Below are 15,716 nucleotides of genomic sequence, written 5' to 3'. Positions count from 1 at the left end.
GGCATAGCGGCCTGAGCATTGGTTTTTTAGGCATGGTACAAATTTAGGCCTAAACGAAGGAGGCGTTGGTTTAACATGCAAGTCCGTAGGCCTGAATACACCTTCAGAAGCCAGTGCCTGCACAGCGGCTCTGGACCCATCCAAGGTAGAGACATCCGCAGGTTCCATAGTTGAAGCATCTCACGGCATACCCAACTCCGAATGGGTCTCAGTAGAGGCCTGCGAATCAGAAGCAGCGGGTATCAGGGGCAGCAAAAGCGCCTCACTAAGTACCGGCGAACTGGCTTAGGAGAAGCGTCGTCGGCAGTTTTGGACCTCAGCAGCCTTGCGTTTTTTCAGAATCCCAGTAGTCGGATGGCTAACCAACGAGATTTCTGGATAATTAAACCAAGAACCAAAATATTTTGAGGTGAAAATATGTCGATGACGGATAGTGCGCTGATTAAATAAAGCACAAAACTGGCAGCACGGTACGTTGCGGTCAGGGCCTAGGCAAGGAATACAGTACGAATGAAAATCTTTATGAGGTATTTGCTTTCCATAAGTAATGCAATTATTAACTTTTACTGACATCGGTAAGGAGCAAGAAAAAGTTTCCCCAACGGGGTACTTAGCTTTAGTTGAAGACTTCGGTTCTGAAACTCGAAAACGAAAACTTCAGGAGTCGGCCGACCGGCACTTGTGAACTGCTTCTGTTTCAGGCACCACAAGGCAAGAAAGACTGATGCAATGGCGTTGGCTGCATGTTTTATACCCCTGACGACCTGACGTCATGGAAGAAGGGACAGCAACTGACGCAGGACCCAAGACTTTGTTAATCAGGCCGACTGAGAGCTACTGCAAGCAGATAACCCAAAAGTGATGACTGCAACAGTGAAACACGAAGAACATCATTTGTTGTTATCCTTGCAGACAGTCTTCTTTTTAAGATATTGAATGACCTAGAACGTTTTCAGCATTACCTCTTTTCCATCTCATCTCGTATATTCTGGAAGTCTTGACGCTGTTTAAGCTCCATTAGTTCCACGCGTTGCTTCAGATGTTCTGAAGCCATTTCTGAGACACCTTGTATCATTTTCTCTTGCAGTTCCTGATGCTTCTGGACTCGTGTCTACAAACATGAAGATGAAAAGAAAAAAAGAAAAACATTGCAGTCTGACAAGTGTGTGCGTCTTACAAAGTTTTTATACACAAAAATGAAAAACGTTTTTCTTCCAGTATTTCAGTCATGTTAGACAGTGTCTAGGTCAATCATTTTGCAAAGTGGACTGCTCCTCAGTTAACATTTGCAACCATATCAAGGCACAATGATAGCATATATACATTAACAAATTACAATAGCCAATCAACCAACAGGTCAGTGAGGAGAAACAGGAAAACTCAGATACACAGAAGATTTCCAAATTCCACAATGAATGCAACAAAGGCTCTGATTTCTGCCCAGCCAAATCACAGCTGATATATACACACACTTTCCCTAAGCCTGGCTCAAATCCACTTTTCCACATCATAAAGTACTAAAGACCCTGAAGAGGAAGGGATAACCATGGCACAAGTCAGAGAAATAAAAGTTCATGGCACATACAAATGTCTCATCCAAACACAACACTCTCACTCTTTTTTTTTTTTTGGCAAATCAATCACCTCTTAAGTACACATTTACAAGAACATGAACAGGGGTGCATGAAAGGAAATTAAAACTGGCACAAAGGGCAGATTCAGTCTATATTCATGAATCCAGAAAAGAAAAAAGCAAAACACAACTGATAAAGAAAAGACGTAGTACAGAAACACCTGAGATTGCTAAAAAAGAAAAATTATGGGAACGACACCATGGAAGAGGAAAAGGTCACACTAACTGTGATATGGAATAAAATGAGAGATCTTACATAAGAGAAAATCTAGTAATGCAAGAGAAATAAATATATAAAAAATGCAATAAGAGTTAAATAATAATTACAAAATTTAAATGACAAGAACTCAGAGCTCAAAGCATGAGCAGAGGCAGTGTAAGAGAAAAGTACAGTTGTGTACACTTACCCTAAATGTAGATATCAGAGTGTATTCACTATTGCAGTCATCAAACTTGGGTTATCCTGCCAGTGGTAGCCCTCAGTCAGCACGAATACCAGAGGCCTAGAATTTCTGTGTCGGTTGGTTCGCTTAAGTACTGACATCAGGTCGTCTGAGGTATATAAACAGGCAGCCAACACCATTACATCAGTTTTTCTTGCCCCAAATGTCAGGAGCCCCCAAAAAGGGAGCTAAGTTATGGTGGAAAACCACCACCAGTAAAAAGTAAATACCAACAGCCCTATAAGGAGTGAGGAAGAGAGAGCGAGAGATACAAGGGGGCTTGAGGGTGGGAAATCAGGACTACAACAGTGAATACACTCGAACATCTACATTTATGGTAAGTGTACAAAACTGTACAATGTTCTTCATGTTTCACTGTTGCAGTCATCACATTTGGGTTGCTTCCCAAAGCTGAAGCATGGGTGGAGGTAGTCAAGAAGAGTTGGGGATGGCTAGTATGTCCTGCAGGACTGCTGTTGCAAAGCCCTCCCTGGATTTTGAAAAGATAGGCAGGTGGTAATGCTTGGTGAAGGTATGAACAGAACTCAAAGTAGCAGCTTCCAGAGTGTCCCTGGTCGGGAGTCCTCTGAGAAAGGCTGTACAGGTTGAAGTTGCCCTAGTGGAATGCACTGACTCCATAAGTGGGTGGTTTCCCATGGTTTTTTAACAGAAATGGATACAGTGCGCTATCCATTTGGAGATGGTTTGTTTAGATATGGCCTTGCCCTCTGCCCCTGGTGCAAAGCTGACTAGTAACTGGTCAGATTTCCTAAAGGGCTTAGCCCTATCAAGACAGAATCTGAGCTGTCTGTGTACATCTAAAGAGTGCAGGATCCTTTCCCCCTTATTTTCAGGATTAGGGAAAAAGGTGGGCAAATGGACAAACTGGTTGAGAGCCACACTGGACACAACTTTAGGCATGAAAGTTGAGTTAGTCCTGAGGGAAACCCTGTCAGCATGAAATATAATGAAGGGTTCCACAGCCTTAAGCGCTTGTAGCGCAGACACTCTTCTAGCTGAAGTGATGGCCAGAAGCAAGGCTGTTTTCAAAGAGAGAAATTTTAGCTCTGCTGACGCTGCAGGCTCAAAGAGGGGTAGTGTGTGCTTTTCCAACACAAAGTTAAGGTCCCAAGCAGGGGTGGGGGCTCTTCTTGGTGGCCTTAAGTTGTGAGCCCCTCTCAGGAACTGCTTGATGAGAGGGTGAGAAAAGAAAGGTGGCTCAGTGCTATAATGAGCAGAGATGGCAGAGGCATGGATCTTAATGGAGGAGGAGGAGGCCTCTGTGGAGTAGGTCTGCTAGGTAATCCAGGATGAGCAGTAAGGAGGGCTGTGCTCTACCCGTTCCTTTAGTGTGAATCCAGGAACAATACTTTTTCCATTTGTCAGCATAGGATTTCCTTGTACTAGGTCGTCTGGCTTCACGTATGACATCCAGTACTGCTTGCTTAGGCTGGCCAATTGTGGAGAAGTCTAGGGATAAGCCAGGCTGCAAGGTTCAGGGTCTGCAACTGTGGATGCAAGAATTGTCCCTCCTGCTGAGTCAGGAGAGTAGGGATTTGGGGTAGGTGACAGACTGCGCAGTAGTGGGCACCAGTGTTGGCGGAGCCAGTATGGGGCAATCAGAATTGTCCTTGGTCTTTCCTCCCTTATCCTGAGTAATACTCTTGTAAGAAGAGGTAGAAGGGGAAATGCATAGACTGAGAATTTTGCCCACTGGAAGGATAGGGCATCCATTTCCAGGCCTTGCTGTGAGGTACCATGGTGCAGAATTTGCTGAGCTAGTGATTGAAGGGAGAGGCAAATAGATCCACCTTCGGAGTACCCCATTTTTGGGTCACAAGGCTGAAGATGTTGTGGTTTAATTGCCACTCATGTGGGTCTAGGAGATTTCTGCTTATGTTGTCTGCCAGAGAGTTTTGGTTGCCTGGCAGGAATTGAGCTTGCAGGTGAATATACATGGCTGAGGCCATGTTCCATAGGGTCATGGCTAGCCTGCACAGTGGGTAAGAGTAGGTTTCCCCCTGTTTATGTACCACATCACTGTGGTATCAGTTTTGATTAGTAAGGGCCCTGGTGAAAGTAGGATCTGAAAGCTGTCAGAGCATGCAGAACAGCTAGCATCTCTTTTTGGTTGATGTGCAGATGAATTTGTTTTGGGCTCCAGTGGCCCTGAATGTACCTGCCGTCCAGATGTGCACCCCAGGCATAGTCTGATGTGTCTGTGGTTAGGGTCTGAGCAGCTTGGGGTTGTGTAAAGGGAAGCCTCTTGTGGTTGCATGCTGCTGCTGCCCACCAAAGGAATTCTTTCCTTAGACAAGGTATCAGAGGTATAATAATTTCCAGGTCCTGACAATGGTGGCACCAAAGACTTTTTAAGTACCACTGAAGTTTCCTCATATGCAGTCTGGTATATGGAATTAGTAGAATGCAGGCGGCCATGAACCCTAGAGCCTGCATGATATTCCTTGCAGATAGTTGGGTTCTGGTGGCCATTTGAGTGAAGTAGCCTGTCAGATAAGCTTGTTTTTCTGGAGTAAGGAATGCCATCTGGGATGCTGTGTCCAAGCTTGCGCCCAGGAACACAATTTTTGACTGGGGACTAGTTTGGATTTCTTTTTGTTGATACTGTACCTCTGGGAAGTTAGAAGGTCCTTTACAAATGTCAGGCACTGCAACAGCTTTTCCTGTCTGCCTGAATCAAGAAATTGTCCAAGTAGGGGTAAATTTGATTTCTTCTCTGTCTGCAATAGGCAATGGCTGGAGCCAGGCATTTTGTGAAAACTCTGGGAGCAGTGGATAAGCCAAAGGAAAGTGCAGAGAAAGTACAGCTGTATACACTTACCATAAATGTAGATGTTGACTGTATTCAATGTTGCAGTCGTCACATTTGGGTTATCTGCCTGCACGTAGCCCTCAGCCGGCCTGAATACCAGAGTCTTCGGATTTCTGCGTCGGATGCGGTCTCTTCTTCCATGATGTCAGGGGTATAAAACATGCAGCCGACACCATTACATCAGTTTTTCTTGCCCCACATGTCAGGTGCCCCCACAATAGGAAGCAATTATATGGTATGGTACACCCCCCATCAAAAAGCAAATACACTAGAAAAAAATAAACATACCAAGCAAGAAGGAAAGGTAGAGCAAAGAGAAGTCAGGGGGGCTGGAGGGAGGTTAACCAGGACTGCAACAGTGAATACACTCAAACATCTACATTTAAGGTAAGTGTACACAACTGTACTATGTTCTTCGTGTTTCACTGTTGCAGTCATCACATTTGTGTTGATTCCCAAAGCTAAGGAAGGGAGGAGGAAGTTAAAGAGCATTAGGACCAGCTATTAAGCCCTGCAAAACTGCAGTGGCAAATCCAGCTCTGGATTTAGAAAAGGTAGGCATGTGATAATGCTTGCTGAAGGTATGTACAGTGCTCCAGGAAACAGCTTCTAGGATGTCCCTGGTAGGAACTCATCTGAGAAAAGCCACAGAGGTCGATGCAGCCCTGGTGGAATGCGATCTTATCCCCTGTGGGGTAGGTTTTCCATGGTTCTTGTAGCAGAAATGAATGAAATGTGCTATCCATTTGGAAATGGTTTGCTTTGAGATGGCCTTCCCCTTTGCCCCTGCAGCAAAGCCAACTAGCAGCTGTTCAGATTTTCTGAGAGGCTTAGTACTGTCCAAATAAAATCTAAGTTGTCTGTGCACGTCCAGAGAGTGCAGTATTCGTTCCCCTTTGTTTTGTGGATTAGGGAAAAAAGTAGGCAAATGAATGGACTGATTTAAGGCCACACTAGACACCACCTTGGGCATAAAGGAAGGATTAGTTCTGAGGGAAACCCTGTCCGCATGGAATATAATGAAGGGTTGCACTGCCATGAGGGCCTGCAATTCAGACACTCTTCTTGCTGAAGTGATGGCTAGAAGGAAAGCTGTTTTCCAAGAAAGGAATTTCAACTCTGCTGTTTCAGCTGGCTCAAGGGGGGGGGGGGGGGGGGGGGGGGCTTTTCCATTACAAAGTTAAGGTCCCAGGCTGGAGCAGGAGTTCTCCTGGGGGGGGGGTCTTACATTTTTGGCCCCTCTAAGGAGTTGTTTTAGCAAGGGGTGAGAGAAGAGGGGTGGGCTCAGTATTATAATGTGCTGAAATGGCAGAGGCATGGATTTTAATTGACGAGAAGGAAAGGCCCTTGTGGAGCATTTCTGTTAAGTACTGTAGAATATGAGGTATGATGGGCACCCATTATGCACATCCCCTGAGCCTGGCTCCAGGAACTGTATCTTTTCCACTTTTCAGGATAGGATTTTCTAGCACTAGGCCTCCTTGCCTCCAGAATGACATCCAGCTCCTGCTTACTCAGTGATGCTAGAGGAGAGCTCAAGGAATTAGCCAGGTTGCAAGGTTCAGGGTTTGAAGCTGAAGGAGCAGAATCTGGCCTGCCTGCTGCGACAGCAGGAAAGGGGTCTCAGGCTGAAGCCATGGCTGCAGCAGTGTCATACTGCGCAAGAGGGGGTACCAGTGCTGGAGTGGCCAGTCTGGTGCAATCAGTATTGTCGTTAGCTTGTCCTGTTTGATCTTTAGTAGAACCTTCGAGAGGAGAGGCAGAGGGGGAAGGCATAAACTGAGAGGCTTTCCCAGATAAAGAACAGGGCATCCACTTTCCAAGCTTGGCTGTGGGGAGTTCTTGTGCAGAATTTGTTCAATTGGTAGTTCTGGGGGAGGCAAACAAGTCTACCTCTGGAGTCCCCCATTTGTTCCTCAAGAGACTGAATATTTTTTGTTCTAGTTTCCATTCGTGTGGGTCCATGAGATTTCTACTTATTTCATCTGCCAGTGAATTTTGTTTGCCTGGCAGGAATTGAGCTTGTAGATGTACGTGGTAGCTCAAGGCTGTGCTCCACAGAGTCATGGCTAGTCTGCAGAGAGGATACAAGTGGGTTCCCCCCTGCTTGTTTATGTACCACATAACTGTGGTGTTGTCTGTCTTTACCAATAGTCGTCCTGGAAGAATACAGTCTTTGAAGGCTGTCAGAGTATTCTGTACAGCTAACATTTCTTTTTGAATGATATGCAGGTGCATCTGTCTCGGGTTCCATTTGCCCTGAATGCACTGCCCTGCTATGTGAGCTCCCCCATGCACAGTCTGATGCATCTGTTAGGGATTGGGTGGCAGGGGGTAGAGTGAAAGGGAGTCCCTTGTTGTTGTAGCTGGCCTCTGCCCACCAAGGGAATTCTGTCTTTATACAAGAAATGATAGAAATCACTGTTTCCAGGTCCTGAGAATGCTGACACCATAGGCTTTTTAGATACCACTGGAGTTTCCTCATATGCAGTCTTGCATATGGCATTAGCAGAATGCAAGAGGCCATGAACCCCAGGGCTTGCAGTATTTTCCTTGCAGATAGCTGGGGTTTTATGGCCAACAGTTTGACGTACGTTGTCAAATAAACTTGTTTCTCCGGAGTGAGGAATGCCATCTGGGAAGTTGTGTTCAAGCTTGCTCCCAGGAATACAATCTGTTGGCAGGGTACAAGGTGATACTTCTTTTCATTAATGGTGTACCCCAGTGAGATTAGAAGTTTTAAGAATGCCAGGTGTTGTAATAGCAAGTCTTGGCTTTCTGCCTGAATCACATAATCGTCCAAGTATGGGTAAATTTGAATATTTCTCTGCCTGCAAAATGCAATGGCTGGAGCTAGACACTCTGAATACCTGGGCGCAGTAGATAATCCAAAGGGAAGTGCAGAGAGCTGATAGTGCATAGAGCCTGCCCTGAAGCTTAGGTATTTCCTGCAAGATTCCCTTATTGGGATGTGCAGGTAAGCTTCCTTTAGGTCTAGGGTTGCCAACCAGGCATCCTTGGCTAACATAGGAAGAAGCTGTTGAAGAGTTAGCATTTTGAATTTTGGAACCTCCAGAAAGGTGTAGAGACTAGAGCGGTCCAGGATAGGATGCCAGGCATTGTCTTTTCTGGGTACCAGAAAAAGTCTTGAATAAAAACCTTGTCCCCTTTGTTCTGCTGGAACAGGTTGAATAGCCCTGATGCTGAGAAGTGAGAGAACCTGCTGTTGGGCCTCCACCCATTGATTTGGGGGTAGGTCTGGCCAAACATTTGGGGTTGGTAGTGTGTGGAAGTGGAGGAGACTAAGTTCAAAACCCATTTGTCCTGCGTAATGAGTTCCCAAGTTTTTTGCATGCAGGGAGAGCTTTCCTCCTATGGGAGCAGGTACTAGAGCAGGGCTTGGAATGGTTAAGGTTACGTCATTGTGTCATTTTTCTGTAGGGGGGTGGCTTACTACTCCTTGCTTTGGAAGTGGGAGTCCCCCACTGCTTAGGTCTGTGTGTAGCCTGAGACTGTAGCTTAGGTGGTCTGCTGTTCCTGGGTTTGGACTGAGAAGGCCTGGAAGTGGCTGGAAAGGACCAGTTCTTTGAAGGCCAATGCCTACTGAATCTGGGAGGCTGTACTTGTAGGAAATCTTTAACAGTTTGCATAGATTTAGCATTTTCCTCCATCCTTTTGAGGACTTCTGCTTTGTTGCCAAAAAGGCAGTCTTGGTTTAAGGGAGCATCCAGTAATTTAGCTTTAACATGATCTGGCAGGTTTTGCTCCTTAAGCCAAGCATGCCTTCTAAGTACAGACCCAGTGACAGCAGCCCTGCAAGATGCTTCTAAAGCGTCAAAACCACATTGCAAAGTATGTTTACCAACTTGTACCACAGAATACATTAACTCTTGCAAATCTTTGTGTTCAGCACAGCCAGGAATCAACATAATTTTCTCTTTAAGTAGTCCCATAATATGCTGCTGATACTTTAACATATGAAACTGGCAATTTAAAGCCCTAAGGGCCAAAGTAGCAGAAGTGTATACCTTCTTACCCTATCTGTCTAAGGCTCTAGAATCTCTATCAGAAGGGGTAGGATTTTTGGCAGCAGTAGCCTTAATGTCTTTTCGTCCTTGGGAAATGGTCTCTGGGTCCGCAGAAGGATTCTTGAAGAGGAACTTGTGAGAGTCAGCTTTTCTGGGAGCTGGAGGTAAAGTGTCTGGGGTAAGGCTACATTCCAAGAAAGCATCATCTACAATGTCCAGAAGAGGAGGGATAGCTAAAGGCCTGTGTTGAGGCAGGAGTAAGGATTCCCTAAGTCTGTTTTTGGACTCAGAGCAAACCTCTCAACCATACCGAATCCCTCAGTAAATACCGGTTTTGAGGGCAAAATATTGGGGTGCCACAAATTACCGAGTGGCCTTTTTAATTTCCTGTTTTTTGTTTTCTTTTTAATTTTTTTTTACTCCTGACGTCATCATGTGCAGGGTGCAATGACATCAGACTCACGAGGCTGCCTAGCTAATTTAAGCATGTCTTTCTGCCTCCGACTCCTACCCAGGTACAGAAACATTTAATTTAATTTAGAGCTATGTTGTTATAGAAATTACAGCTGCCAAGGGCAAAGATCACGAAGTCGCCACCATTCAGAACCGAATGAGTCCAAGTTTTACCGTAGTTTAGATTAAAAGAAATGTGCTCACCTTTTACTTCACACATCCCATCTTTGTTTTTTATCGGAGATGCATAATGTCAGTCTACTAACTGCCAGGAGTAAGAGCTAGAAAATGCAATGATTGATTTTATTAATGTACCTTTCCCATGGCATATCCCAGCATCATTCACACAGGAGCTCCAGTCAACCTCAACAGCTGCTTACTTGATCTAAGCTAACTTTACCTCTGTAGGGGAGTGTGAGGGTTGTTACCAGACTTCAATTAAGATTGGATGGACCGAACTAACCCGGTATTACTGCACTTGTAATGAATGTGGTACCTGTTAGGTAAAGCTTGTTATTACTTATTCCCGCTTTAAGTCACTTTAAGCACCCCAACACCACACACACAACCTATTGTAATAGGTACAGTTTATAGTGCAAATACAGACCTAAGCGTCTTAGGTAAGTATTTGCACTATAAACTTTACCTATTACAATCAGTGTGCCTTTACCAGGAAATGGTTAAAGCTGCTCCAGCTGCAGATATTTCCTTATTGCATATATCCGCAAGTACGAACGTGTGTCTAGTAGTTCAGCCGCTTCTTCGTCTAGCAGCGTACAGTTGTCAAATTTTGAGTCATAGTCCAGTGGTCCCCAGAACCTTGGAAGAAAGGCCCCATTGATGCCCTCATGTCACGTGGTTCTGGCATTCTGAAGCTGTCACCGTCGCGCACCTTCCCGTTGTTAGGGGTTGCTTATCAGATCAAGTATGACTGACTGTTGTATTTCTTAGAAGATTTATTTTTCTTTAGTTATACGGGGTCTCCAAAGTTATATAACATACACGTTGAACTGATTTATTAAGATGAAGTTCTTTATTTCTCTAAATATTCATTTTCCCTGCTATCTGGACCTTTATGAAATTGTTCAAAAACGAAGAACAAAGAAAGCAAGTTTAACGAAGTTATTCGCCCACGGATAGGATTATTGTCCTAGCAAATGCTCAAAAGGACTTTTTCAAGGCAAATGATTCTTAACAGGAGAAACTATATCCATGATCAGTGTAGAACTAATTTTATTATAAAAGTAAAGGCTAGTTTAGATGTGATGATTGATATGTACAGTTTTGTGTAATGCCTGTGTTCTTTTTATATATTTCTGCATTAATTAGAAGGAAATATTTACTGCCTTTTTTCATGGTCATGCTTAGTCACAGGTGCCCAAATGGCGAATAACTTGTGAAAAGATGTACAGATGGTAACTCTATATACGATATACAAGGTAAATGAGCAAATATGCTCGCAACTGCCGCTAAAACTTAAACAAGGAAATTGTACAATCAAAAATTGATATGCGCCTGAGAATGAAAGACAATCTCAGAATTATTGAACAATTTTAGCTGAGTTATGAAAGCAAAGACAAGTTAATAATACAGAGCTGATTTGTTATATACTAGTTAAAGGAAATGTAGTTCCTTTAAAAGAAGGAAAACATATGTAAATATAACTGTTCAACAGTTTATCCCCAAATCTTAAAAAGAAGACCAGACCCTTCCCATAATGGTTCATTATTTATAGACTTCATCAAATTGCTCTCAGACACACACCGCACTAAGGTTACTACTACCTGCCCATCTATACACATAACAGGCACTCATAGCTCTCAACTGTCCAGATTTCTGCCCCATGTTTTTTGCCCGTTTCTCAAAAAAATTTAGTTTTCTGATAAATTATTGACAAATTACTGAGGATTGAGGCATGTGTGAATGACATCAGCTTCGTTTAACTGTTTTGGAGGGAACACTCATTTCCAAAAAGTTTTTTTTTTGTCTGTGTGCCCAGCACCCGACTGCATGCAGCAGGACCTCCAGCCCAGGTAAGAAAAAAAAAAAAAACAGTATGTGTATGCTGTGAATGTACTGCCAGATTATGCTGCAGTCTGCTCCTTAGTGTGTGTGAATGGTACGGGAGGCTCAGCTGCAGAAAAGTCTGCTCCTTAAACCACTATTTGTGTGTGTGGACTGTGGAAATCTACTTGAGCATGGCTGCCAGACGAGTCTGCTGTTCCATTTACAGAAATCCATTATTGTGTGTGAAGAATTTTTGCTGAAAGTGCCAGACCCAGTCTGCCAGCCCATAATTTGAAATCTATTGAAGCAGCAGTCTGTTGTCTGTAGCTGAATCATTTTAAGCAGTGTCTACTTTAAGGAGAGTGTGTGTGTAGAATCTATTTTAAGTCCAGAAGGTGCATGTTTTGTTCAGCTGCCCTAGTTAGTAAGCCAGAATGGACATTATTTCTGTATTGAAACTTGTGTAGTTAGTTCGTAAGCCAGAAAGGACATTATTTCTGCATTGAAACTGCTGCTGTGCTAATGTGCGACTGTGCACACATTAACAGAATGGATGCTGCCGTTGTTTCGCTGGGAAATTGTATTGCCATGTTTGTTCTGCCAGGGCCGGTAATTCTGCTGCTGAACTGAACAGAAACGGTGTGTGTGGAATCTATCTAAATGCTTAACAGGAGTGTGTGTGTGTGTGTGTGTGTGTGTGTGTGTGTGTGTGTGTGTGTGTGTGTGTGATGCCCCAGTTATGCATACATGGTGGCTAGGGTTACTCAGGCTCAAACCCTGTACCTTAGGTACAAGGAGCAAGAGCCCGAATTCCCTACCCATACCACCACTTTTGATTTAATGTTTGGCTCATGTAACATTTGGTCTGTTCCTCTTAAAATGTGTGGTTATCTAGCAAATCAGTGAGAAGTGAATTCACTAAAAGATAGCCATTTAAGTTTTCAGTCTTCCTATCTTTAAGGAAAGTCATGATAACAAAAAAACACCTTATTCTAGCTTATCAAGATAATACAAGCAATCTTTAAAATGTGCCCCTGTTTTTTGGGGGCCTTTGTCCCACCCAATAACTTTTGGCTTTTTGCAGATTTCTTGTGCTGCATAGTTCTTCATGGGGAGAGAAGTTTAGTGCTGCTTATGCCAAGTCTGTTTGCGTTGTTGTTAGCACAACAGGTAGAATACTTGCTTTTGATGCAGAAGACTGTGGGTTCTATTCCCACAGTATGTAGATGGGTTGCTGATACTGTACTATGTTGTACTTTTAAAAGGAGTGAATGCTGCAGTCCTGAGAATGTCCTCCTTTGGCATAGATACCTAGTAACTATGAATCTGTTATCAGCTTGCCGTCCATTCAGTATTTAAATATTACTAGCTTATTATTTTTTAATGTAACATAGGCAATTTATTCTTCAAGGGCAACAGGCACTTTACTTGTAGATGAAACAATGAAATATTAAGTTGTTTGCTAGCAGCAACAGCTTCATCAGTTACAGATCTCTCTTTAATGTGGAATTATTTAGATTACTCTTACTTGCAGAGATTTTGCATATTTGTTGATACTGGTGTATTATAGAAGTTACAGTAGACTTGTGATGGAAATGTTCTGGATTGGGCAGTTTGTCATTATTGGTTCATGCATTTTGTTTCATTGCTTACTGGAAAAATGTTCAAAACAAATTTAAAACATGCTCTAACAAGTGCGCTGTGTTATACAAGGAATATAATTTAATACAGTCAGGAAGATGTGTCAAAGAACACATGTATGTTTCATGTGCAAGAGGCCTATGACTTGAAAACAGCCCACAGGTTATCTTTATTCACCACTGGCCAGATGCATTTTCTTTGGATGTGGGTTTCAAAGCCGTTTCAGAGAATGTGAGTTTCAAGGGCAGTGAAGTTTTAATGCCAAGTCTGTTTTCATTGTGAGACTGTATTGCTTTGTTTAGCAGATATCTACTAATGTTTCTAATATAAAATGTAAAATAAAATCCAAATTATTGTAGAAGTAAAGCAGTATGCACATTACAGTGTTTATGGTAAATGGGGCGAAATAGCCAAGTAATAAGACATTGGAATGGTTGCAGGGGGACTCTGGGGCGATATTTTGGTTGTCCGTTCTTAAGTTTGCATTTGAAAGTTGGTAGCCCAGAATTCCATCGGAGTGGGTGAGGTTACATAATTATATATGCAAATTTTATATTAATCAGCGTACAGATTTGTACCTATTTTTCATGGGCCTTTGTCCAGATTTTTGATGTTTCCAGGTTGAGAGATATGACTCAGAGTAATCCTGGCTTTCCCAGTGGAAATGCTCCCTAAGAGTATGCAAGGTTTCACCGAAAGAACGATCTTCTGGAGGGGAGGCAGAGGGAACGGAATCCTCTGCATCAGAATCCTCATAAGTAGAAAAGGGCAAATCCTGGTAATCAGAAGGAGCAGAAAAATCAGATTCCTGATCAGAAGAATCACATGGAAATTCAGTTCTAGGTCTCTTAGAGGGGGAAGGTTGGCTTCCCCTAATTAAGGTAATAAGGTCTTCAGCCATTCTAAGCATTTGTTTTTGAAGCCTATGGGCTTGAGCATGCAGTTTGGCTGTCGGTTTTCTAGGCGTAGTGCGAGTTTTTGACCTGGATGAAACCGATGGCGTTGGTTTAATACGAATGTCTGTAGGCCTGAATAAACCCTCAGAAGCCGGTGCCTGCACAGTGGCTCTGGACCCATCCAAGGTAGAGACATCCGCAGGTTCCATAGTTGTAGAAGCATCTCGCAGCATCCGAATGGGTCTCAGTAGAGGCCTGCGAAATAGAAGTAGTGGGTATCAGGGGCTGCAAAAGCGCCTGAGTACCAGCGCACTGGCGACTAGCTTAACTGAAGCGTTGTCAGCAGTTTTGGACCTATGCAATCTGTCTCTGTCTTTATCCTTACATTTTTTCAGAAGATCGGTAGTCGGATGACTTAAAGCCATTTCAGAGTACGCAGATAGAGTACGAAAGTAATTCGCTGCAAAAATAGCCAGACAACGAATAGTTTGGGCGTTGAACAAGGCACATAACCGACAGCGAGGAACGTCGTGGTCTAGGGCTAAACAGGGGAAGCAGTACGAATGAAAATCTCTATTAGGTATTTGCTTTCCACAGGCAAGACAATTGCTAACTTTTACTGACATCGGTTAAAGCAAGAAAAAGGATACCCAACGGGGTACTTATTTTTTTTTTGAAGACTTCGGGTCTGAAACTCGAAAACGAAAATTTCAGGAGACGGCCGACCGACACTTGCGAAATGCTTCTGCTTCGGGCACCACACGGCAAGAAAGACTGGGGTAATGGCTTTGGCTGCATGTCTTATACCCCTGACGACCTGACGTCATGGAAGAAGAGACAGCATCTGACGCCGAAATCTGAAGACTCTGGTATTCACGCCGGCTGAGGGCTACCTGCAGGCAGATAACCCAAATGTGATGACTGCAACAGTAAAACAAGAAGAACATCTGATAATACATAGATCCTGTCCTGAACCGTAGATATTTCCTGCAGGAGTCCCTTATTGGGATGCGCAGATAGGCCTCCTTTAGGTCTAGGGTGGCTAACCAGGCATCTTTGGACAGCATAGGGAGAAGCTGCTGTAGGGTGAGCATTTTGAATTTAGATACCACCAGGAAGGTGTTTAGAATGGATAGATCTAAGATTGGGCGCCAGGTGCCCCCTTTTCAGGGCATCAGGAAAAGTCTGGATTAAAAACCTTGGCCTATCTGTTCTCCAGGAACAGGCTGAATTGTCCTTATGGAGAGCAGGGACCGAACTTGGTTTTGTGCCTCTGCCCACTGGTTTGGAGGAAGGTCTGGGAACTCTTTTGGGGTTGGCAGCATGTGGAAATAAAATTTGTACCCCTGGGATACTATGTTGAGGACCCATCGATCGTTGGTGATGGAGGTCCAGTGTTTTGTATGGTGGGCAAGTTTTCCTCCTAGGGGCACGAGCAATTGGGCACAGGTGAGGGGTGGAGTTGAGAAGTCAATGTGAATTCTTTCCGTAATGGGTTGGCGTAGCAATCCCTGCTTTATAAGTGGAGGTACTCCATTGCTTAGATCTCTGCATACCCTGAGACTGTAATCTGGGGGCTCTGCTTCCCTTGGGTCTAGTCTGAGATGTCCTTGAGGGTGCTGGAAAGGACCAATGTCTTGATGGGCAATGCCTACTACATCTTGGAAGCTGCACTTGCAAAAAATCTTTGCCTGTCTGCATAGACCTTGCCTTTTGCTCCATCTTTTTTAAAACCTCTTCTGCTTTGGTGCCAAACAAAATTGTCCTTGTTCAGAGGAGCGT

At 43.7% G+C, this 15,716-nt stretch overlaps 1 protein-coding gene across 1 annotated transcript in view; it reads right to left on the bottom strand.

Annotated features, from left to right (window-relative positions):
• The window catches only part of GLE1 (GLE1 RNA export mediator), a 1,828,321-nt gene that overhangs the window by 1,362,573 nt on the left and 450,032 nt on the right, over positions 1–15,716 (bottom strand). The window contains exon 4 of the mRNA XM_044058440.1: positions 963–1,111. Coding sequence (XP_043914375.1) covers positions 963–1,111 — 149 coding nt within the window. The remainder of the gene's footprint in view (positions 1–962; positions 1,112–15,716) is intronic.

The sequence above is a fragment of the Protopterus annectens genome, chromosome 16.part0 (genome assembly GCF_019279795.1).
Source record: "Protopterus annectens isolate FY-2018-M chromosome 16.part0, PAN1.0, whole genome shotgun sequence".
NCBI classification, from domain to species: Eukaryota; Metazoa; Chordata; order Ceratodontiformes; family Protopteridae; genus Protopterus; species Protopterus annectens.
This window is presented reverse-complemented; position numbering and strand designations above follow the sequence as displayed.